At 36.6% G+C, this 24,660-nt stretch overlaps 4 protein-coding genes and 2 pseudogenes across 4 annotated transcripts; 1 reads left to right on the forward strand and 5 right to left on the reverse strand.

Annotated features, from left to right (window-relative positions):
- The first annotated feature begins 5,066 nt into the window (after window positions 1-5,066).
- LOC144630989 (cannabinoid receptor 2-like) lies at window positions 5,067-6,169 on the forward strand. The gene has a single exon (XM_078489343.1). It carries the CDS (start codon window positions 5,211-5,213, stop codon window positions 6,111-6,113), a length of 903 nt encoding a protein of 300 aa, XP_078345469.1. The 5' UTR covers window positions 5,067-5,210; the 3' UTR covers window positions 6,114-6,169.
- A 1,494-nt stretch (window positions 6,170-7,663) lies between these two features.
- Window positions 7,664-8,797, reverse strand: LOC144629579 (melanocyte-stimulating hormone receptor-like). Its single transcript, XM_078487817.1, has one exon. The coding sequence runs from the start codon at window positions 8,648-8,650 to the stop codon at window positions 7,724-7,726; it is 927 nt and encodes a 308-aa protein (XP_078343943.1). The 5' UTR covers window positions 8,651-8,797; the 3' UTR covers window positions 7,664-7,723.
- A 2,772-nt stretch (window positions 8,798-11,569) lies between these two features.
- On the reverse strand, window positions 11,570-14,925 carry LOC144630876 (uncharacterized; annotated as a pseudogene).
- A 1,186-nt stretch (window positions 14,926-16,111) lies between these two features.
- On the reverse strand, window positions 16,112-17,072 carry LOC144631153 (cannabinoid receptor 1-like; annotated as a pseudogene).
- Window positions 17,073-21,092: 4,020 nt separating this feature from the next.
- Window positions 21,093-22,013, reverse strand: LOC144630877 (melanocyte-stimulating hormone receptor-like). Its single transcript, XM_078489248.1, has one exon. It carries the CDS (start codon window positions 22,011-22,013, stop codon window positions 21,093-21,095), a length of 921 nt encoding a protein of 306 aa, XP_078345374.1.
- A 1,738-nt stretch (window positions 22,014-23,751) lies between these two features.
- LOC144630878 (melanocyte-stimulating hormone receptor-like) lies at window positions 23,752-24,660 on the reverse strand. Its single transcript, XM_078489249.1, has one exon. The coding sequence runs from the start codon at window positions 24,658-24,660 to the stop codon at window positions 23,752-23,754; it is 909 nt and encodes a 302-aa protein (XP_078345375.1).

Genomic DNA, 24,660 nt, shown 5'->3' on the forward strand with positions numbered 1-24,660 from the left:
CATATTGCCAAAATTAATGAGAGAAATTTTTTTTTGTTCAATATGTCCCTCGTGAGCCGGTGACGTCATTTTACGATTTTTGTACTACTAAAAACAAACTAAAATTAACCCAGAATGGTGTAGGGAATTGTTGGCTTAGTGGGAAGGTGGTTCTAGCTTTTAATTTTGTAGACGAAACTTTATATTGTTACTATTTAAATGAAAGCTATTGAGTAGTACATTCATGCGGTACTGTTCATTATGTTGTAAATGTGTGGTTCTAACTTTTAAAAAAGTAAACGAAACAGTACTTTTCTGCGCGCAGTGCTGTTTTCGCTTTATTTTGTTTTTCCGAACTTGTGTAAAATGAAATTTGAGATTTTTTTTATCTTCTGTAAAATCAAATTTGGAACATCTTTATTTTGGAACTTGGTTGCCCTAGTCGTGGGAACAGAACCCATATTATAAGTGCTAGGTTCCTCTTATTTTTTTTTGACCAGATAGCTACGCAAACCCACACCACTAAACAAAAAAAAAAAAATATATGGAAGACTGAAACATTCATTGAATAATGAAGTTGCACGCCAGTTCGTGGGCAGGAATAAAATGAAATCAGTGGCAATAGAGCAGATATTCCATGTGACAGTACGCTTTGCTTCGCTTAAAATCTTTATCTTGTGCCTTTTTTAAATAGAAATAAAATTATATTTAGAAATGAAAAATTGTAACTTCCTTAATTCCTTATTTTCCTATATCATGGACCACTTAGAAAATCGCAAAATTAATCTTTCCGCAGTATATTTTGGTACTGTAATTCAGAGACAAATACATTAACATTCTCGAAGCGTTTTTCTTTCAAATTCACGAAGTTCACTCGAAATTCTTGAATATTTTTTTTGTCAGCATTAAAAGCACTTTATATCTTGTAAAATCTACCTCGTTCATAAATGACAAACTTCTGATAAGACAGACAAAATATTTTACGCCAACGTAAGGCCTAGGAAATTTATTTAGCGCTAACAAAGAAATAAACTTTAATTAAAATACCCTATAACTTAAAAGAGAGATTTTTCTCAGAGTCTATAAGCGTAATAAATGATTGCCATGGAAACCGTTAGTGTGTGCAACCTAAGACATTTACATTCTATTAAAAGTTGGTTTCTTCTATCGTATATACAGAATATTGACTAGAAATTTAAATTTGTCGAGGACATTTTAAATGTCTAGCGCACCGTTTTGTAATAGTGCACCCTCGCATGGAATCGGAGATTGCTTTCTGATAACTAACCAAGCGCTTGGTAAATTGGGACGTTAGGCCGTTATTTTTATCCCCTGGAACCGCAAAAATGTTTGTATATTAAGACCTAGAATTCTACCTTAGTCTGACTTCAGCATAAAGGACAAGAATACATTGTCAGCGATCTACCATTTCAAACAAGTGTTTCTAAAAAAAAATTGACATTCTCTGAGTGAAAATCCGGATACTGAAACCAAGTGATTGATGCAGCTACTCCCAGAAAATAAAATGGAAAAAATTCAACGTTATTATAATATGTCATGTTTCTATATCGTTTTAAGACGGTTATTTTCAGCTAGCAGTATTTGATCTTATCGAGTTATCTATAGCTGAATGACCTGAGTATATTGAAAGGTCAGAGAGTCAGGAGAGTATAAAGAATCAATACCTGACTCTCTGATATTTTGAACTACAACTTATTTTCTTTCCACGAGATTCTTAGGCAAATTTATTTTTTCTGAAAATTGTCTCTGTCTTTTTGGGAGTTTTGAATGGATGTATGTAGTTGGACATTTTGCGTCCATATTACATTTTTCCCAAATTCAAAATGGCCTGCGTTGCGTGTTTCGTTTGAATCATATATAAAACTGTGGTAAAACAAACTTAAAGCTCAACAATAGGTCTTAAAAAAACAATGCCAACTCTAGAAGAAGTGATATGATCGGTGTTATGACATTTGCATTTGTGTAGGCATGAATCACGCGTTTGAGAGGCTCTTTTGATATTTATTGCATTTAAATTGCGTTTTTGGTCAAAGGGAAGGAACAAACCAAGTCACCAAGTCTTCAAAAATACACTTGGTAGATCAGAGCTGCAACAAACTTGTACTTTGAATATTTTGCTTTGCATTATTTTATTTCTAAAATGGAAAATCCAAAAAAATAGCCAGTCATGTCTTTGTAGTTGGATCTTAAGCAACAGGTACTGAAGTCCCCTCCTCCAAAAGTTTCACACGTCCTCTTTCAGCCGTGTGGGAGTATCTTTCGCCCTTAGTATTAATGGTCTTTTTGTGGTAAAAACTTGTTATCTTTTGCTGTATCTTATAGCTTGGGAAACCGCAGGTTTCCTTCCTTGCGGGCGTGGGCGCCTAGCATGTCTAGCTAATTTTTGTTTCTCACGCAAAGCAGATAACCACTCAAATGAATTTGTATCTTCATGCATTGTTAATAGTGGCACAAAATTGACTTGAAAATGTGCTGAGGCAAATCGAGCCGATGAGAGAATCGTCGTTTTAAGATAATTATCGCATTTGCCAAGGAACACAGAATTAATGATTCATAGGTAACTTTCTTCGTTTGTTTTAACTTTGCCTCAATATTTACTAGGAATTATTTCCATAAATAACCGGGTCAAAGAGGACGGAATGAAGCGTTTTCTGATCACCAGCAAGCTCTCGAAACATCTGCCCGCACTTGCAATAACTGACGTAATACATTTTGAGCTGATTTTGAGATAACAAGAGATATATTTGCATCCAAACTTCTAAGAGCAAAGAGAACGGAACCGTCTGGCACGCAAGTTAACATTTCATGTTTAGCATGATTCATGAGAAAGAATCATATTCGTGGAAAGACGCATATATATGTTTACAAAAAAAAGAGCTTTAAAAAGCTTTTTGTTGTTTGCAAAATTCCCATCTATTCCTTCAGTAATACCGTAAACATTCGACTTATCTCTTCTTTCTTATGGATTGGTTGAGAGGCAACTTTATTACCTAATTACCTACAAACAATTCCACAGAGATAATACTCTGTTCATGCGCCGCTATCGCAAACCAAACTAGACCATGCGAAGTATTATCCGTACTCCGTGGGCATTGAGACCATAACACAGAGCCGCTACATCTTAAAAATAGTTATTAAGAATATCATTACAAAAACAAGCTCTGAATCAGAGGCGGAGGAACGTTTTGAAAGGTGTGTGCCCAGCGTACTCCAAGCCAAGCGCATACCCCCCGCCTCCCGTGGGGGGTGCATCCCCCTACGGTACTGAAATGTGGGGGGCTGAGCCCCAAAATTTTAGTTTAAAGGGGCTACAGCCCCCTATTCCCAACCTCTGCTCCGCCGCCTATATGAATAGAGATCTTGACCGTATTAAATCAAGTGTAGCTGAGCCTGAAACGTGCCAATGAACTACATTAACTGAACCGTTTTATCCTAAAACGTTCGCTTTGATAAGCAAAATCTCCACAAATGGTCTTGAAGTGATTAATTCAGGAGTGGTATAAAGGGATTGAATTTGATTGCTAGATCACTCGATCGTAAAAAGTTTACCAAGACTGACAGGTTCTGTACCATTTCTTTTGGAGATTCGAGTGTATTCAAACCTAGAATGTGGTCGGGCATAGCACGCACACCTTGGAGTCTTAGTATCATCTAGAATAACAGAGTCAGGACTTCTCGGCCAAAGAAATTGCAGCTTTCCAAGTTCACCTCTGGTAGTTATTTTTAAATAAGCCTTGAACTTACAAATTACGAAACAGTTTAATTCGTAAACGGATGCAAGAGACTATTCATGGCAGATCAGTTCATTTTTAAATTAGAATTCAGCAAACTAAATAATAAAACCGGTTGTTGTTTTAATGTGTGTGGCACTTTTTCTTTAAGATCTAGCCAAGTGCTAATCTATCTTATCGAAATTACATATGTCACGGTTGAACACCTCTATTAGTTACAATGGACGTCCAATATACCGTTTTAAACTAAACATCTGTAGAAAACGCCCGTCATGCCTGATTTCCATATCTTTTCATCATGTAACTCAGAAAATAATGAAGTGCAACTCCGAAACGACATGTGAGCAATATGGTTAAAAGGTATACTAAAATCCCGCAGGCAGAAGTGTCAGAGTGCAAGATAACTGTAAATGCAGAATGGCGTGCTCAGCCAATCAGGAGCGAGTAATTTTACCTCGATTAAAAACATAGCCTTCGTGTATGTTTAAGTCACACCTGCTAGTTTCACCAACAAGCCGCGCTTTCGAAGTGCAAACTTGTAAATTTTATCGTGAAAACTGCGCGAAGATGGCAGAGGTTTGAGAATAATTCGCGTAAACGAGGCCTTCGTGGTAAATTTTGAGCATATTTTACTTAAAAGTTGTCATGCATAAGGCCTATTGAAGATATTTAAAACAAGCCTATTGGCCAATCAATCGTTATTCAGTTTAAAGACTCTAATTAACACTGTGAACAGCATGTTCGCGCGCGCAAAATATTGTTTTTAGCACATCTGCACCATAAGATTTCCAATGCTATAATTAAATTTTGTCTCTTTTCTAACCGTAAATTTAATTTGATCTGATAAAAAGAAATTTGTAATTTTGTTTCTGAGCGTCTGGTACTTTCTTAAAACAATTTTCTAGCCACTATAAGTAACAGCTGGCTGTCTTTGTCAAATTTCAAAATTTATGAAAATTACAGTGAATAATTAGAAGTGGTCATAAGAGAGAGATATAACAACATCCGGCACTCCTTGCATTAAACGACAACCGGTTATTTCGTGTTCCTGTGTGGCAAGATGTTACGAGAGTTCTGTCATTTGGAGTCGTTGTTAGCTTTGGATTTTACAGTAAAACGAATTTCAGTTCGATCTAAAATTGAAAGATAAACACGAACAGGGTTGATGCACTGCAAAACGCAGCAAAGTTATCTTCGACCATTTCAAGGTGGCTTAACAGCACACATGCGGAGAAGACAAATACTAAACGTACGAATAGTATATTTGAGATCTTTGTGAAATTTCGCTTGGTTTTCGCCGTTTTATGGAACCTGTTTCGTAAATTACTTTCAAGGAGCATCTATAGTGATGACTAAATATGAGTACATGTAAATGACAAACGCATTTAACAAATACTGGAAAGTCCATAATGAAGACACAATCGTTTAGACTATAGAATTAACATAAGTTTATGTTCATTCGAAGACAGCGTCGCAATCATGAACTTCAGCTTGAACGAATCATTGAGTGATGACCAAACGGAAACTCAGGCAAACGAGACTCTTGGGAATATTGTTATCATAAACTGCGTATTAAATGCACCATTGATGCTCATATCCATTTTGGGGAACTTTCTAGTATTCACTGCAATATGGCGAACTGTGTCTCTCCGATCACGGCCTTCCATGATGTTTATCTCAAGCCTCGCTGTCACAGACCTTCTTGTGGGTTTGATAGTCCAGCCAATATATATTGCAAATTTATTGACATCAGTTCGTCTGCTTAAATTGCTCTCGTCAATGATGGCCTTTGCTGCCTGTGGGGTCTCACTCGGTACGATGGCTACCATAAGCTTTGATCGATTTTTAGCCCTCCATTATCACATGCGATACGCGGCTATAATGACGTCATCCCGTGCAATATCTGCATTAGTAACAACATGGGTGATCATCAGTCTTTTATCTTGCCTTGTATTTTGGGATCCTATAACTTGCATGTTTATTATGGCCATTTTAATCAGCTTCTATCTGATAATTTCTGCTTATTTTTACGTCAGACTTTATCGGATTGTCCGCCGGCATCAGATACAGATTCAGCATCAAGATTGCAATCCACAGGCCTTAAATCCGCAGGCTTTGAATCAAAAGCGTTTGAATAAGAGTGCCTTCAACACGTTTGTATTTTATACCTCTACAATTCTATGTTATCTTCCAAGGTTTATTTCTGTACCTTTCAGTGATCCTAACACACATGACGAGACAGCATGGATCTTTGCAGATACTCTGGTATTTATGAACTCGGCCATAAATCCAGTCTTGTACTGTTGGCGTCTTGGCGACCTTCGAGCTGCTGTCGCAAAAGTCCTAAGAAATATGTTCTGCAAGCAAACCGTGGAAAACTGAATTCTCAAACACTTAGTGAAAACTTCAATACTGTTCAACAGAACCCAGAAATTTGATCATAGAGACGAGCTTCAAGATGGCCGCTCGGTGTGACTTTTTACATGAACACAGAAACACATCATCTATTTAACTGAAGCATCATATATATGCCAATTACTTATCCGAAAGGAAAACCTAAAACCTTACAAACGACTTCGTTCTCAGCAAAGGTGAGGGTGAAAACCAATGGTGTGCCCCTATATAACTCCTATATACCGGAGGAGTAGGGGTGGAGGAGGGGATGAAAATGTAGCACGATGAAAGTATAGCTCGATGCTTTACACAATCGATGAGAGAGAGAGAAAAGCATCGAGAATTGTGACGTCACAACCCCACGAAGTACCAGAAGTCCCTAGGGAGGAAGTGAGAACGTAGTCATAACAAACATCATAAAATCATCTATTTTACAGGGTAAAATGAATTTCCTTTAATTAAAAAAGCTGTTATGCTGCCCTATGGTTAAAAAAAGAAATAAAATAAAAAAAATATTCCCGGGGCTTATTTCTTTTCAACGTCTTTTGACAGCGGGGGAAATGGGACTTGTTTCTGAATAATAAATCAGCTAATGCACGCGTACATGTAACTGGAGTAGGCAGTGTTGACAACTTATATTACGAGTAAGTTATTGTGGTAGACGGGAGCTTGTTAATAACAGTTGAAGCTATAGAGGGAGCTGATTGGAGAGAGGGCTGACTTAAAAGTGAGGGTCAGTGAGCAAAATGTAGCGTTTACGCCATAATGATGTATGAAAAAGGAACATGAAATCCTCCGGCTTGAACTCAGGGACGTCGATGGAAATTGCTAGGGACCGAGAGACCTGAAAAAAAGGAAGAAAGAAAAAAAGAGACCTGACGTGTGGAGAGCGTAGAGCACAGCCACTTAACCTATGGACTTAATTTTTTGTCCGACAGACGTCATGTAGCGGTTTTAGGGCTCCTTTCTTGATAACAGCACCTAAATCTGCTATGGTTTCTCGTATTAAAATAATTCTAATTTAAAAAAATTGGAAGCCAAATCTTCTGGGAAAAATTAGTTGAATGAAATCAAAACTTATTTACGGTTGATATTAATAAATCCTACATCAGTTTGTTAGAGAGGAAATCTGGATACAAATGTCAGTCATTTCGGTTTTTTTAATTCCCGGCAGTTACAAGAATCTTTTACAGTGACACGATTGTTCCAAATATCAGAAAACGAGAGTGTATTTGTTGTGTAACAAATAGGGCAACCGTTTGACGTCATAAGATTTATGATCGTGGCGCCCAGTAAATTGAAAACCCAAGATTGTTTTTTTTTTATCTACATGTAGTTTTTATTACTATCCATTTATTCATTTTGTTTTTAGCTTTTTTAACCATATATACATAACTGTGTAAATAACCAGTTTTTTCATTACTCATTAACTTAGTATTTAACATAAATAATTTACTGTAAGAGTATTTCATCATATTTAATTAAAATTATTAGAAATATATTAATTATTATTAGAAATATTTATTATCATTTTGTGCGTGTCTACATGACTATCAGTATCTTTAACTTATGAAAATTCTGCTATTAGTGGTCATTAGTCAACTTTCTTGCCTTTTTCTACAAAACACTTGTCTTCCTGTCTTTACGACTGCCGTTCGAAGTTCTCCAAGGCGCCAACAGTACAATAGTGGGTTGATAGACGAGTTCATAAATACAACTGTGTCAGCAAAGTTCCAAACCTTTGTCCAATCTTTCTTCGAAATTGCATATAGAGACAACGAAACCAACATAGGCAGATAGCACAGAATAATAAAAACGTAAAATATAAATGAGTTTATGGCACTTCTCTTCAATCGCAACATGTTCATGTTTAATATATTTTCACCAGAGCTTTGTATTGCTTGCTGTTGAACGTGAATTTGCGATTGATGTTGTTGAACTATTTGAAAAATACGAGTGTAGGAATACGTGGAGATTAGGAGGCAAACACAAATGGCAAAACATATGCCTGCAAAAAAGATAATTTTGTTCCAAAAGTAAAAACCTGATAAAATGGACACCACGATCCAAGTTGTTACTAGCACACGGGTGACTCGAGGAATGGTAACTGTAGCAGCATATCTCATGTGGTAGTGAAGGGCTGCAAATCGATCGAAGCTAATAGCTGTTACTGTGCAAAGAGAAACTCCGCATAACGAAAATTGTATTATTTCGGTAATTCGTAATGCAGGGTATACACGTACTCTTAAAACTTCCGTAGCAATGTACAGTGGTTGTACGATGGCTCCAACAAGAAAGTCTGAAACAGCCAAACTGCAGAGCAATGTTATGGACGGTGAACGAAGCGAAGGCGTTCTTAATATGGCGGCTAGCACCAGAGTGTTGCCAAAAATGGATATGAGCATCAACGGAGCATTGAGGACACAGTTTATGATGAGAATTGGGTTAAGATGATTATTTCCTTTCGTATTTGAGAAGTAACTTGCTGATTCAGAACCATTCTTAAGTGACGTGTTGTTGATCATCCTGACGATTTGAAATTTCAGAAATCCCTAACTTTAGAAATAACGTTTTCCAATGAGTGGTGTTGTCGTAACCGAACCTCCCTAACAATTCTTTTTTAGAACTACCGGCAGTGTTGTCTGAATGTGTATAATCCTCATGTGTATTAATTTCCCTTTGCAAATAGAAGGCCACGATGTTTTTTGACAACGATTTTGGCAATACAAAAATACCCTATATTTATGGCTGAAAGTTTGTTGCCGGAAATTAAAAAGCGTTGCCTGGGTAGATACTGCTGATATCTATAGAAATATAGCGTAGCCTATATCTACCGATTGTCAGTATAAGAACATTAAGCAAAGATAAATACGAAAACTAATTGTTTTAATAACAGTGGGTCGGAACTGAATCCTATAATGGAACAAATGATTCTGAAATTAAAGCTCCCCCAAATAATTAAATTCAATCTAATTTCGACTTGGAAATTAGTCTGGTACGTAATTGCCAAGCGTGCCGTTTTTTTTTGTCGACTTTAAAAATTTAGACACGGTAAAGAAAGCAAAAACAAACTTTTACACCAAATAAAAAGCAGCTTGGCAATATGTTTTTTAACTAGTACATGACCAGATGTTTATTTGAAAGTTCAACAATCGTTTGGAGCAAAAGGTGACAATATGTTTCACCGTCGCGTACACAATACAATATTAATCTTTATTTTTATTTGAATTTAAAATGACATAGCAAAAACAAACATCTTCAAAAGAAATAATTATGGTATAAAAAAGACTGCAATATATGAAGGGCAATATAATAATAACACAGAACAAATTAAAGCTTTCAGTCTGAGATGAAACTTATAAATCAAAAATTCTAAGGAGTTTTTCTTTTAAAGGAATCATAAAACGTCATTGCTGGAGACGTCTTCACCAGCTGTCACATCTTTTTTTTGAAGATATCAAATGATTTCTAAGTTTTCTTTTCAACATCCCTATTGTAGTAAAAGACAGCGTTTGAAAATTCGGGCTTCTGAAAAAATAATAAGAAAAGGCTTAACAGCACGAAATGTCCATCTAATGAAGTACATTTTGATTTTTGGAGGGTGCAAACAAAAAAGGTCATACGGCAAAAAATCTATTATTGCCTGCTCTGAAGGCTTTTCCTTTTTTTTACAATTTTTTAATTAACTGCTTTGATCAATAATTACTCCGAAAAACTGATCGAAGTCTGAGACAACAAGAATGCAGAGCGAAACATGGAGTGATGAACGAAACGGCGGCGCATTAGCAATAACGAGTGTGATAACAATGGTTTCAGAAACAGAATTATTATGTTTCCTGCTCTGCAGATCTAGATTTGATTTTCTGTTTCGTTCGTTAATTTATGACTCTTTTTTCTATAGAGCTTAAACCCACGGTTGATATCGAAACAAAGCAATAGTTGTCAATCTTCCACACAAAAACCGACTGGATTCAAATTGGATGAAAAATCAAATCACTAGTTCTGTATTACAGAGATGACAGTGCATTATTGTCTAGATTTGGTTCAAGCTTGATTCAATTTATAGTTTGTTTTGCGACATCAGAAGGCGGAGAAAGACATTGAACTCATACACATCAATTAGACAAGACAAAGGAGCAATATGACTCCTTTTGTGAGTTGCAAGCATAAATAATTCAATGGAGTATATTTTTACTAACGATAGCCTTGGTAATCACCGCTACAATTTCGAAGTATTTGGGCAGGTTGGGCACGTTCGCAGAGCTAACAGTCTATCAACTTGTTAGGATACCTGTTTCACGTTCTGCCCTTCATAACCACATTCCAACTTTTCTGTACTTATCTTGGTTGTTTACGACATAAAATGGTACCGTCCTTACAGCCACCTTTTGGGACATAACTTTCTGTTTGCTTTGGCAGGTATTTATGAGGTCTTTAGCTATTTGTGCATTTGCCAAAGTCTCTTTCTCTGCTTGGTCAATTTTCGCCGAGTTGTTTTGATAAAACTACAAAGAAACCTCGTTATTTTCTGCAGGACATGCCCTTACTACTATTAGTACGGCGTATGCATTGTTGATATAAGCTGAGAAACATTCAGTGGATAATATATGTGAATAGTAGATATTGATGTAAAAAGTCATTTTGTGCATCATGGAGCAAAAACGAAGAAAAACAAAAACAAAACAAACTCTGCTCTATTAAGCCTGGTTTTCACTAGGACGCAGACAAGCGCAAGAATAACGCTTTTTTCACCGTAAAAAGGTTTGAAAGAACGGAGGCATTTTTTTTTTTTTTTTTTTTGGGGGAAACAAAAAAAAATATAAATTTTTTTTTTTTTTTTTTTTTTTTTTTTTTCTTTTTTCTCTTGAAAACAAGGTTACATAAGATAAGTGTTACATAACATTTACGCCTAGCCATACATCCACCATACCATTGACTTGCATTTTGCTTTACCATGGCAACATTTTTTTCTGATCAGTTCCCTTCTATACTTGCATTTCGACATTTGTTTTCACTCTCAAATCTGGCTGCTGTAGCCCCTTCATTTAAAAGACGATGATGCGTTATATTAAAAAAAAAAAAGAAATTTTATCTTTCCTTTTTTTTTTTTTTTTTCCTTTTTTTATTTTTTATTTTTTTTTTTAAAAAAATTCAACAAAATTTTTTTTTTTTTTTTTTTTTCCCCCCTTTTTTTGAAAAAAAAAAAAAACCCCAAAATTATATTTTTTTGTAAAAAAAAATTTCGGGGCACTCTTTAAAAAAAAACTTTTTTATATAGGCCCGCCCTCCACAACCATAAACCTCCCCCCACTTGACCCACTATTTTTATGGTATTTGTTTACTAAATTACGGCGACTGACTAAAAAAAACCTTTTCATAAGCCCCCCCCCCACAACCAAAAACTCGCACAATTTGGACCGAACTAAGCTTTGGTTTGTCCTCTTTTATTCTTGATATGTCTTAGTACATGGCATCTGCCTTGCTGTCTTTATTACTGCTGCTCGAAGTTCGCCAATACGCCAGCAATACAGAAATGGATTGATAGAGGAGTTCATAAACACTACCGTGGTAGCGAAGCCCCATTCTGTTTTCAGGTTCTTGTATGGCAGTTTATAGAAACTCAAAAAAATATACATCGGCGTATAACACAGAATTAAAACAATGTAAAACACGAAAGTATTCATTGCACTTCTTTTCAACCGCATTGTGTTTAAAGTATTGCCAGCATTGGAACTTTGCACTGCTTGTTGTTGGATGTGAATTTGTGACTGGTGCTGACGAACTATTAGATAAATTCTGATGTAAGAATATGTGGAAATTACAAAAGAAACGACAATGAAACCCGCAGCCAAGTGGTTAAAGACGTGTTCATTTCTAAAGTGAAAATTTGCCAATGCGACGATTGTCAACCAAAACGTTATTACGGTAAAACTGACTCGGGATTTAGTCACTAAAGTAGTATATCTCATGTGATAGTGAAGAGCCATGAACCGATCCACACTTATGGCTGTTATTGTACATAAAGAAATCCCACATAACGAAGACCCAGTTATCTTCGAAAGACGGTATAAAACGTTCTTGTCATTCGTAACTTCCTGAGCAATGAAAATCGGTTGAGCAATGACACCAACAAGAAGATCTGAAACAGCAAGACTGCTGAGCATAATCATCGAAGTTGATTGAATGGAAGGAGTTCTTATTATGGCGGCCAATACCAAAGCGTTTCCCAGGATGGATATGAGCATCAGTGGAGCGTTAAGACCACAGATTATGATGACAGTTGCATCAATTCTAGTGTGTTCTTCATAATTTATATGAGATGCTGATTCGCTCTTTCCATTATCAATGTGGTTCATCATATTGTCCTTTTTTATCTGCTGGCCGGGCAAGCAGATGAAACTGTCTTGAACAGCGGCTCTCGGGACCCCGGCTTATATTTTACGATCTTACTGCCACGTTTATTGTCTAACACCGCTCATGCTTGGTTTTGTATTACCTTATTTAGTTGTTAAAGGTCTATGGTTATTACTAGTACTTTAATTAATCAAATTTTCCCTTATGAGTTGACACATTAAACGCCTAAATACGCCTCTGACAGCCGTAGAAATTTTGTTTATCTTTGTGCGTTGTTCATCACTCAATGTGCCTATATAATCAAAAATTTAGTAAGGTCAAGCGTTTTGCAGCTTTAATCGTGAAAATTAGCATGAAAAAAGGAGGAACAAAATTAAATGATATAGAATACATAAAACTACGCCCTGAGCATATAATTTATCTAGCGTTTTAATTAAAATTTGAAGCTATCCTTATAAAAGTTATTGGGCGTCAAACATATTTTGCGTTGTGTCGAGGTTTCAGACAGACCCAGATTGTGGAATTTGGTTGGGATTTTGATGCAGAAATACAATGCATTCGCATTTTCTGTAGCGTATGGGTTGTCTATATCTAAGCAACAATCATGATAACTAGTACATGTATAGAAGTAGTGATTATTGTAGATATAAAAAGCGTACCCAAACTTCATCTCAAACGGCACCATTTTATTAATGGATTACAAGTTCCTTAAGCCTACTAGCAATACACGTGCATTCTGATCTATATATTTTTACAATTTTGGTTGTAATGTTATAACTTCGATTATACAATACATTACTCGCCTTATAGAGATGGTGTCGCATTTTTATTCCTATTTTTATTCACATTTTCAAAGTTATTCCTGTTCCTAGCAGAATTCAACACCTTCCAATAAGGTAACTGTCCCATCCTTAATTTTTGCATGGGCATCTAAAGTGCTTTCTGAATGATTGCGACTTACACTGGCAGATTTGTATTAAAGTTTTTTTAGTCTTTACGAAATTAAATGAAATTTCCCTTAGGTAAAAAGTAAATAAAATATAAGCGCAAAGAAAGGAGTGTCAAAATTGACCACTAAGTAATTACGAAGCGCGAAGCGACTGATCTGTGAAACTACCACAAAATAAGTATGTAAAATAAAACATGTATTTTTACAATAAGAGAAATCTCACAAACGCGTTATACTTTACACACGAACATACTGAAATCATAAGATCATGCGGGTTTTTTTGTCATCCCTCAGTTAGGTTATACAATTAGTTCTCATTTCAATTTTTTTTCTATATTACACCAGACCTAATTTTGGCAATAATCCACAAATTGTTAGATCACAGTGATCTAGGGAACAGAGTGAACCAACACACGTAGCTTATGGGCCATCCTTTACCATGTGTTTGTCCATATAATTAAAAAGACATGCATCCTGTCCTTAATTTGGAATCCATACTTACGGTTGTACGGTTACATCAAATATTTGGTTGCTTTTATTTTAGGTCTGACCTGTTTGTTTACATAGTCATCTGCCTTGCTGTCTTTACAACTGCCGTTCGAAGTTCCCCAAGACGCCAGCAATACAAAATTGGATTGATAGAGGAGTTCATAAACACTACCGTGGTAGCAAACTTCCATTCGATTTTCCAGTGCCTGTATGATGCTCCGTAGAGTGTCAGTAAAACAAAGGTTGGAACATAACATGAAATTAAAACGATATAAAACATGAAAGTGTTTATTGCACTTCTTCTTAATCGCGCCATGTCTAAGTTACTACCGAGCATTAGAACTTTGCACTGCCTGTTGTTGAGCTTGAATCTGTGACTGATGCTGACGAACTATTAGATAAATTCTAATGTAAGAAAATGTGGAAATTATAAGACAAATGACAATTAAAACTGCGATTAACTGATTAAGTAAACGCTTGTTCCCCAAAGTAGAAGCTTGACAAAGCGAAATTTGTCAACCAGATCATCAACACAGCAAAACTTGTACGAGATTTAGTAACTAAAGAAGCATATCTCATGTGATAATGAAGGGCCGCAAATCGATCCAAAGAGATTGCTGTTATTGTAGCTAGTGAAACTCCACAAAACGAAAGAACTGCCACTTGTGCAAGATTGGATACGAAAACACTGCTCATTCTGGTAAGTTCATTGGCAATGTAAAGCGGTTGAGCTATGACACCAACAAGAAGATCTGAAACAGCAAGACTGCTGAGCAAAGTCATTGAAGTCGAGCGAATGGAAGGTGTTCTTATAATGGCGGCCAGCACCAAAGCGTTGCCCAGAGTGGAAATGACCATCAATGGCGCATTCAAAACGCAGATCATGATAGCAGTTTCATCAATATTAGTGTAGCCCTGAAAGTTTGAAGCATAATCTGATTCATTCCTGCGTTCAGTTTGGTTTGTTGTATTTCCATCACCATGTTTGGTAGAAAACAAATCAGACATTGTAAGATTTTCTTGACAGTGCAGGTGGCGGTTACCAGTTTTCACTTTCCACACTTTGTGAATTGAAAGACGTTTGTTGCATAAGACAGTTAATGCTCGCTTTTATAAAACCTACACGAGTTTTCTCAATAAATGTCGCACTTTAGTCACATTATGTATGTCGGCAAGTCGGCAACAGACCCGTTGTGACTTACTTTAAACCATTTGAACTGGAATCTCAACGATCTCGATTTCAAAGCAAGCGTTCTTCAAGGTTCGTACAATTTCCTTGGCCTTCAAAAGAAATTACTTTCAAAGGTGAAGATTTGATTAAAGCAAGTTGCGTTGTGCTGTTTAATTAATCTTAAGGTAGTCCTTTCTCTTCCGTTTGCCACTCGATTCGTTTATGAAGTCAAACAATCGTCTTTGTACATCTGTTCTCAAGAATATTAACATCAAAAAGAGGAGCGAAAACTAAATAAATTGAAAATACGAACACCACGCCGACCATTAAAACATATTTATTTAGCAGTTCATTAATAACGCGAAGCGACAATTCTATATAACAGTTATATCTGGGCGGAGATTAATCTTGTTTTAAGCGCAATATCACGCCGTTTTAGCGTCTTATTCAGTCGAATAATTATATTGAGCACTTTTATCAAGAAACACGGGCGGTCCAGTCTCTTTCGATTTTCTGTAGAATGTCAAAAATCCGAATCCATTCAACTTTGTCAATGTTCAGTAGTTTTCAATAATAAAACTGAAAAAAACTCTCGTTGTTTTCTGTAGGACATGCCGTGCGGGGTAATGATTGCCGATTGTAAATAAAGGAATTCAATGTTTGCAATGCGATTGAAAACCTTTCTGCTAATCTCTATCAGGCGATGAAGACTTAAGCAGTATAACAGCCGAAACGTCGCAATCAATGCCTCAAGGCGACTCCATCGTGAGACAAACGAATAAACGTTAATGCTCTCATCAAAAAACATTTTTCTATTACAACAGGGCTGAACTGGTTCGAATGATGGATACCCTATTCAGTGGATAAATCGCTATCCGCCTGTGGATAAATGTTAACAAAACATTCTACGCTATCCACTAGATAACGTTATCCATCCTTTGAATAACTGGACCACGACCTGGGCCTCACTGTAATCCACGAAACTTTTGTTTATCGTGATAGAAACATGAAGCTTCTTCCATTTTAGTCCTGACCTGTTTGGGTACAAAGAATCTTCCTTGCTATCTTTACAATTGCCGTTCGAAGCTCGCGAAGACGCCAACAGTACAAAATTGGATTGATAGAGGAGTTCATAAACATTACCGTAATAGCAAAGTCCCATTCTGTTTTCCAGTCCTCGTATGATGTTCCATATAATGTCAATAAAATATAAATTGGAAAATAACATAATATTAAAACGATATAAAACACGAACGTATTTTTTGCACTCCTTCTCAATCGCATTAAGTTAATGTTATTGCCAAGGTTGGAATTGTGCACCGCTTGTTGTTGAGCGTTGATCTGTAACTGATGATGACGAACAATCTGATAAATTCTGACGTAACAAAAAGTGGAAATTGTCAAACATATGACATTCAAAACTGCGACTAACAGGAAAAAGGCACGCTCGCTCCAAAGGTATAAACCTATCAAAACGAAGATGATCGACCAAATCATCCCTACAGTACATTGAACACGGGATTTAGTAACCAAAGCTGGATATCTCATGTGAAAGTGAAGGGCCATAAATCGATCCAAAGTGATGGCTGTTATTGTACCTAACGAAATTCCACAAAACGAAACTACTGTTATTTCCGAAAGAGTCTAGGACAACATTGTTGTATTCGGTAAGTTCGTTGGCGTGAAACAGCGGTTGAGCTATGACGCCAACAAGAAGATCTGAAACAGCAAGACTGCTGAGCATAATCATCGAAGTTGAGCGAATGGAAGGAGTTCTTATTATGGCAGCCAATACTAAACCGTTGCCTAGAATGGATATGAGCATCAAAGGAACATTCAAAGCACAGTTAATGATTACAGTGGCATCAATACCAGTGTGATCTTCGAAGTTTAAACCATAATCTGATTCGTTCTTGCCTTCATCGGTTTGGTTTGTCGTATTGCCATATTCATGTCTGGCAGAAGGCAAGTCGGACATTGTACAAATGTATCTAACAGTGCAGATGTCGGTTACCAGTTTAAATCATTATAACAGTTATAACACCGCTGACGCTGGCTTTGATGTTGCCTACAGAGTTTCGTCGATCAGTTTCGCTCGTACTTCACATTATAAATGTCATTATGTATTGTAGTCAACAGACTTTTTGTGAAATCCTTTGAAATCATCGGTACTGAAAAAATAAATTATTTCGAATTGAATGCGAGCGTTCTTCGAGATTAATATAACTTCAATAGCCTTCCAAATAAATTATTTTGAAGAATAAATGGATAACTTTTTAATTTTTAGGTGGACTTTCTTCTTTTGTTTACCACTCCATTCGTATATGCAAGAAAAACAATCGCCTTTTTTCATCTCTTCTCAAGGAAATTAACATGAAAAAGGGAATGAAAACTAAATTGAAAATACGAACACCACGCCTACCCAAAAAAAAATTATTTATTTTTCACTTCATTAATAATAGGAAGCTTTAATTAATTCTACAGAAAAGCTATGAAGGGCTATGTCATGCAGATTTAGCGTCTTAGACAGTTAGATATACTTAGCATTTTGATCTCTCGTTTGAGTTTCTGCAGATTGTCCAAAATCCAATTGTATTCAACTTTGGCCAATGTTGAGTTGTTTTAAATAAACTAAACAAAAACCGTTTTTTAGTAATGGCTATGCTGTGCAGTGTAAGGATTGTTGATCACCAAAAAATAAAGCAATTCCGTTTTGGCAATGTGATTGAGTGCATTTTGGTATAGAAAATAACATACTAAGAAAATCAGTAGAACTATTCTGGAGCTTTAACGGGTGGAATCAACTGCAGCTGAATGTGTACATGTTTATCGTAACATATTATTAACGGCAGTGCGACTTTTTCTTTTTTCAATTCTTCTTCAATCCTTCCCTCTGCCTTTTTTCAGTCAGAGCTTGCTGCTGTGACCCGTTTTTGTTATAGGAATGTTCCCAAAATGTCTATTAAATTTTATTCTTGATATGTTTGTGTACATAGGAGTTTTCTTGCTGTCTTTATAACTGCAGTTCGAAGCTCGCGAAGACGCCAACAGTACAATATTGGATTGATAGAGGAGTTCATAATCACTACCGTCGTAGCAAAGTTCCATTCTGTTTTCCAGTGCCTGTATGATATTCCATAGAGAGACCGTATGATATATATCGGGAAATAACATAAAACCAATGCGACATAGAACACAAATGTGTTAAATGCACTTCTTTTTAATCGCATCATGTTTAAGTTACCTTCTGTATTGAGAATTTGCACTGCTTGTTGTTGAGAGTGAACCTGTGACTGATGATCACGAACGATTCGGTAAATTCTAGTGTAGCAAAAAGTGGAAATTATAAGGCAAATGGCAGTTATAGCAGCGGCTAGCAGGCTCCCCGCACGATTATTCCAAAGGTATAGATTGGAAAAAACAAAACAAAAACGTTAAATCTGTTTTTCATCTCAAAACTATTTTTTTAATACAGCCGACCTTAGTTGAGCAAGAATCCGCAAAATTGTCTCTTACTGTGGTAGTAAAAACATAGGGGAACAACATACATAACAAATAGTACATAACCAAATTTGGAACAAATATCCAAGTTTGTAGGGTGACATCCAACATTTGGTTTCATTCATATTAGTCCTGTCCTGCTTGTTTGCATATCATCTGCCTTGTTGTCTTTATAACTGCTGCTCGAAGCTCGCCAAGACGCCAGCAGTACAAAACTGGATTGATAGAGGAGTTCATAAACACTATCGTAATAGCAAAGTTCGATCCTTTTATCCAGTTGTATATGAAGCTCGGCCATATAATGTCAATATGATAAACATGGGAAAATAACATGATATTAAAACGATAAAAAACACAAACGTATTTTTTGCACTTCTTCTCAATCGCAGCATGTTAGGGCCTCTTCACATGATCCCGGTTGACCGGGCTGGCCCAGTTACCAAGATCTCGGCTCACTCCTATTTTCTTTGTAAAATTTTGGATGTGTTCATATGAGAAGGTGGGCCAGCCCGGTTACCGATATCTCGGTTTCTGCAACCGAGATCTCGGCAACCGGGAAGAATATTTTCCCATATGAACACTCCAGCCCGGTCGCCGGGACGCAACTTTTTTTGAGAAAATAGCTTCCCTTTCGTAACTGGGTGGTCAAAATTGCTTAATTTTGCCTTGTATCTATTTCCACTTCAGAAATATGCGAATTAGCTTTATTAATAAAGTTACAAGGGTCAATAAAGCTACGATAGTCGCGAAAGATGCAACTTTATGTGTCGCCATTTTGGCTTTGTTTCTTGAATTTTATCCCCGTCAACCGGGCTAAAATTTTTTTTGCTAAAATGTATGCCGGCCAGTCGGCAACAGACCCGTTGTTACTTTAAACCATTGGAACTTGAATTTCAATGATCTTAAATTCGAAGCAAAGGTTCCTCGAGATTCGTAAAATTTCCTTGGCCTTCAAAAAAATTACTTACAAAGGTGAAGATTCGATTAAAGCAAGCTGCGTTGTGTTGTTTAATAATTGTAAGGAAGACTTTTCTCTTCTGTTTTCCACTCGATTTGTATATCAGTCGGCAACAGACCCGTTGTTACTTTAAACCATTGGAACTTGAATTTCAATGATCTTAAATTCGAAGCAAAGGTTCCTCGAGATTCGTAAAATTTCCTTGGCCTTCAAAAAAATTACTTACAAAGGTGAAGATTCGATTAAAGCAAGCTGCGTTGTGTTGTTTAATAATTGTAAGGAAGACTTTTCTCTTCTGTTTTCCACTCGATTTGTATATGCAGGTCAAACAATCGTCTTTGTACATCTGTTTTAAAAAAAAATTCACATCAAAAAAAGGGAGCGAAAATTTAATAAATTGAAAACAGGAACATCACGCCCACCACAAGCTATATTTATTTAGCAGTTCATTAATAATGCGAAGCCTCAATTCTATATAACAGTTATTTCTGGACCGAGATTAATCTTGTTTTAATCCCATTGTCACGCAGTTTTGGCATCTTAGACAGTCGAGTATAATGAGCACTTTGATCAAGAATCACGGGCGGTCCGGTCTTCTTGATTTTCTGTAGAATGTCCAATGGTCAATATTCAGTAGTTTTCAATAAACTGAAAAGAAACTTTGTTTTCTATAAGACATGCCATGTGGCGTAATGATTTTTTGATAATAAATAAAGAAATTCAATGTAAGCAATGCGATTGAAAACCTTTCTGCTAATCTCCATCAGGCGATGAAGACTTAAGCAGTATAACAGCCGAAACGTCGCAATCAATACCTCAAGGCAAAATAATGCTCTCATCAAAAAAACATTTTTCTATTACAACAGGGTTGAACTGTTCGAATGATGGATACCCTATTCAGTGGATAAATCGCTATCCGCCTGTGGATAAATGTTAACAAAACATTCTACGCTATCCACTACATAGCGTTATCCATCCTTCGAATAACTGGACCCTGACCTGGGCCTCACTGTAATCCACGAAACTTTTGTTTATTAAAGCTTTAAAGAGAATCGTTTAAAGCGCAGTTAATGGAGCGTGACGCTCCCGAGGCCTTCGGTTAAGTCTCGCAGCGACTTCCCCAAGCTTCGTTTAGTAAACTTATTTTACGCTCTTTATGCCTTTTCTTGTCCGATCCAGCACGTGCCGGCGGAGTCGGCTCGTAGTGCTGGGGAGATAAGTAAGGCTCGTGAAGTCACAATTGTCTATACTCTAGCACGTTGCTGACCGGAGGTCAGCTCGTAGTGCCGTTTAGAGTTAGGCTTATAGGACGCGTAAGCTTATGACCCTGCCAACTTGTCCGATCCAGCGCAGGTTTTACCGCTGGGGAGATAAGTTTGGTAACGCAATGGAAGTTCGCTTGTCACGCCGATTGCGGAGCGGTGATCCCCCCCTTAATGCCATATACTGTGTGGTTATTGTGTTTATTTACTTTATAAATGTCCAAAGCGAATTTGCATAGGAACTGTGACATTAACGTGATAGAAACATGAAGTTTCTTCCATTTTAGTCCTGACCTGTTTGTGTACAAAGAATCTTCTTTGCTATCTTTACAATTTCCGTTCGAAGCTCGCGAAGACGCCAACAGTACAAAAATGGATTGATAGAGGAGTTCATAAACATTACCGTAATAGCAAAGTTCCATTCTATTTTCCAGTTCTGGTATGATGTTCCATATAATGTCAATAAAACATAAATTGGAAAATAACATAATATTAAAACGATATAAAACACGAACGTGTTTATTGCACTCCTTCTCAATTGCATTATGTTTAAGTTATCGCCAAGGTTGGAATTTTGCACCGCTTGTTGTTGAGCATTAATCTGTAACTGATGATGACGAACAATCTGATAAATTCTGACGTAACAAAAAGTGGAAATTGTCAGACAAATGACATTCAAAACTGCGACTAACAGGAAAAAGGCACGCTCGTTCCAAAGGTAGAAACCTGGCAAAACGAAGATGGTCGACCAAATCATCACTACAGTACACTGAACACGGGATTTAGTAACCAAAGTACGATATCTCATGTGGTAGTGAAGGGCCATAAATTGATCCAAAGTGATGGCGGTTATTGTACCTTGGGAAATTCCACAAAACAAAACCACTGTCATTTCCGAAAGATGGTATACGACAACATTGTTGTATTCGGTAAGTTCGTTGGCGATAAAAAGCGGTTGAGCTGTGACGCCAACAAAAAGATCAGAAACAGCAAGACTGCAAAGCATAATCATTGAATTTGAGCGAATGGAAGGAGTTCTTATTATGGCGACCAATACTAAACCGTTGCCAAGAATAGACATGAGCATCAAAGGAACATTCAGACTACAGTTTATGATTACAATTGTATCAATACCAGTGTGGTCTTTGCCCTTGCCTTCATCGATTTGGTTTCTCGTTTTGCCATAATCATGTCTTGCAGACATTGTACGACTGTATCGAACAGTTCAGATGGCGGTTACCAGTTTAAATCGTTATAACAGTTATAACACCGCTAACACTTGCTTTCATATTACCTAAACTGAGTTTCATCAATAAATTTCGCTCTTACTTCATATTTTGTATGCCAGTCGACAAACCTTTTGTGACATCCTTTGAAACAATTGGTACTGGAATATAAATAATTTCGAATTGAATACGAGCATTCTTCGTATAATTTCCTTAGCCTTCGTAAGAAATTGTTCTGAAGGATGGTTACTTTGAAGGGTTTCGACTAAAGCAGGTTGCACTATTTTTTTTAATTTTAAGGTGAACTTTTTTCCTTTGTTAAGCACTCCATTCGTATATGCAAGTCAAACAATCGCCTTTTTACATCTCTTCTCAAGGAAATTAACATTAAAAAGGGGAAAGAAAACTATATAAATGGAAAAAATGAACATCACCCCAACCGTAAAAACATATTTATTTGGCACTTCATTAATAGTAGGAACCCTTAATTCTATATAAAAGTTATGAAGGGCTATGTCATGCAGTTTTGGCGTCTCAGACAGTCAGCTATATTAAGCATTTTAATCAAGAATTCACGGGCGGTTTGGTCTCCTTTGATTTTCAGCAGATTGTCCAAAATCCAATTGTCATTCAACTTTGGTAAATATTCAGTTGTTTTTGATAAACTAAAAAAGAAACCCCATCAGAATAGACATCAGAGTAAATAATCAGAGGATTGTTGATTCAGTGTTTGTAATGCGATTGAATGCCTTTTAGTAGAGGGAATAAGGTCCCAAGAAAAAAAAATAAAATTATTGACGGTTGGAATCGATTACCGCTAAATGTGTACATAGATATAGTAACATATTGTTAACGCTAGTGCAACCAACTTTTTCTAATTCATCATCAATTCTTGCCTTTGCCTTTTTTTTTTCAGAAATAGCTTGTTGCTGTAGTCCTTATGTTAAACTTTTCTGATGAAGGAATGTTCCTAAAATTTTACAGCAACAAAAAAGGTAAATGTGTTATTTTCTGATCTGGCGTTTGCCGCTTTTCTTTACGGCAGTCATCTTTTGTCAGATTCTGATTATATAAAATAATAGATGAATTACACTAGGAAAGCGAAAGATCTATTATCTTCTTTGCTGTCAGCTTTTAATTCACTATCAATGCCTTTTCCTCGTGTGAGTAAAAAGCTTTTAAACACAATATTGCAAAAAATTTGAATGTTCCTAAAATACATATTCAACAGCAAAAGACAGATCAGGTTTCTCAAAGGGAAGTCGAAAAGTTATATAAATCAGGTTTTTACCTGTTTAGGCACAAACAGGCATTTATACTAGACTTCGGTATTAACCACAATTTTGTTACCGTAATTAACATAATTATTTGCAAAAAATTTGAATGTTCCTAAAATATATATTCAACAGCAAAAGACAGATCAGGTTTCCCTTAGGGAAGTTGGAAAAGTATATAAATATGGTTTTTACCCGTTTAGGCACAAACAGGCATTTATACTAGACTTCGGTATTAACCACAATTTTGTTACCGTCATTTACCTATCTATATTACAAAGAAAGGCTCCACTATTGCAAATAATGATCTCCTTTGCAGTTCGGTCCGTCCAAAGCAGCTCACCAAATTCATTTTGGAATCAAAGAGAATTTAATTTTGTCCCGTAACATCCAGCTGCATACACAGAACGTCTGGCTGGCTCTTAAGAATCTAATTTTATTCTTAATCTATTTCTGTACATAGCATCTTCCGTGCTGTCTTAACAATTGCCGCTCGAAGCTCGCGAAGACGCCAACAGTACAATATTGGATTAATTGAGGAGTTCATAAACACTACCGTCGTAGCAAAGTTCCATTCTGTTTTCCAGCGCCTGCATGATATTCCATGGAGAGACCGTATGATATATATCGGGAAATAACATATAATCAAAGCGACATAGAACACAAATGTGTTCATTGTACTTTTTTTTAATCTCATCATGTTTAAGTTACCTTCTGTATTGAGACTTTGCACTGCTTGTTGTTGAGAGTGAACCTGTGACTGATGATGACGAACGATTCGGTAAATTCTAGTGTAGCAAAAAGTGGAAATTATAAGGCAAATGGCAGTTATAGCAGCGGCTAGCAGGCTCCCTGCACGATTATTCCAAAAGTTTAGATTGGACAAAACAAAAATTGTAACCCAAATCATCACTAAAGTATACCACACACGGGATTTAGTCACTAAAACAGCATATCTCATGTGATAATGAAGAGCCAGGTAGCGATCAACAGTTATGGCTGTTATCGTGCATAGAGATATTCCGCTCAGAGAGATCCCCAAAATCTGCGAAAGATGGTATATAAAGGCGTCACTGTCCTTAGTAAGTTGTCTGGCAGTAAAAAGCGGTTGAGCTATGACACCAACAAGGAGATCTGTTACAGCAAGACTACCGAGCATAATCATCGAGGTTGAGCGAATGGAAGGAGTTCTTATAATGGCGACCAATACCAAAGCGTTGCCCAGAATGGATATGAGCATCAGAGGAGCATTGAGAACACAGTTTATGATGACAATCGCATTAATACTGGTGTGGTCTTCAAAGTTTGAATGATATGCTGATCCGTTCTTTTCGTTATCAGTGTTGTTCAT

This window comes from Oculina patagonica, chromosome 11, assembly GCF_052425735.1.
Source record: "Oculina patagonica isolate OP01 chromosome 11, crgOcupat, whole genome shotgun sequence".
Taxonomy (NCBI): Eukaryota; Metazoa; Cnidaria; class Anthozoa; order Scleractinia; family Oculinidae; genus Oculina; species Oculina patagonica.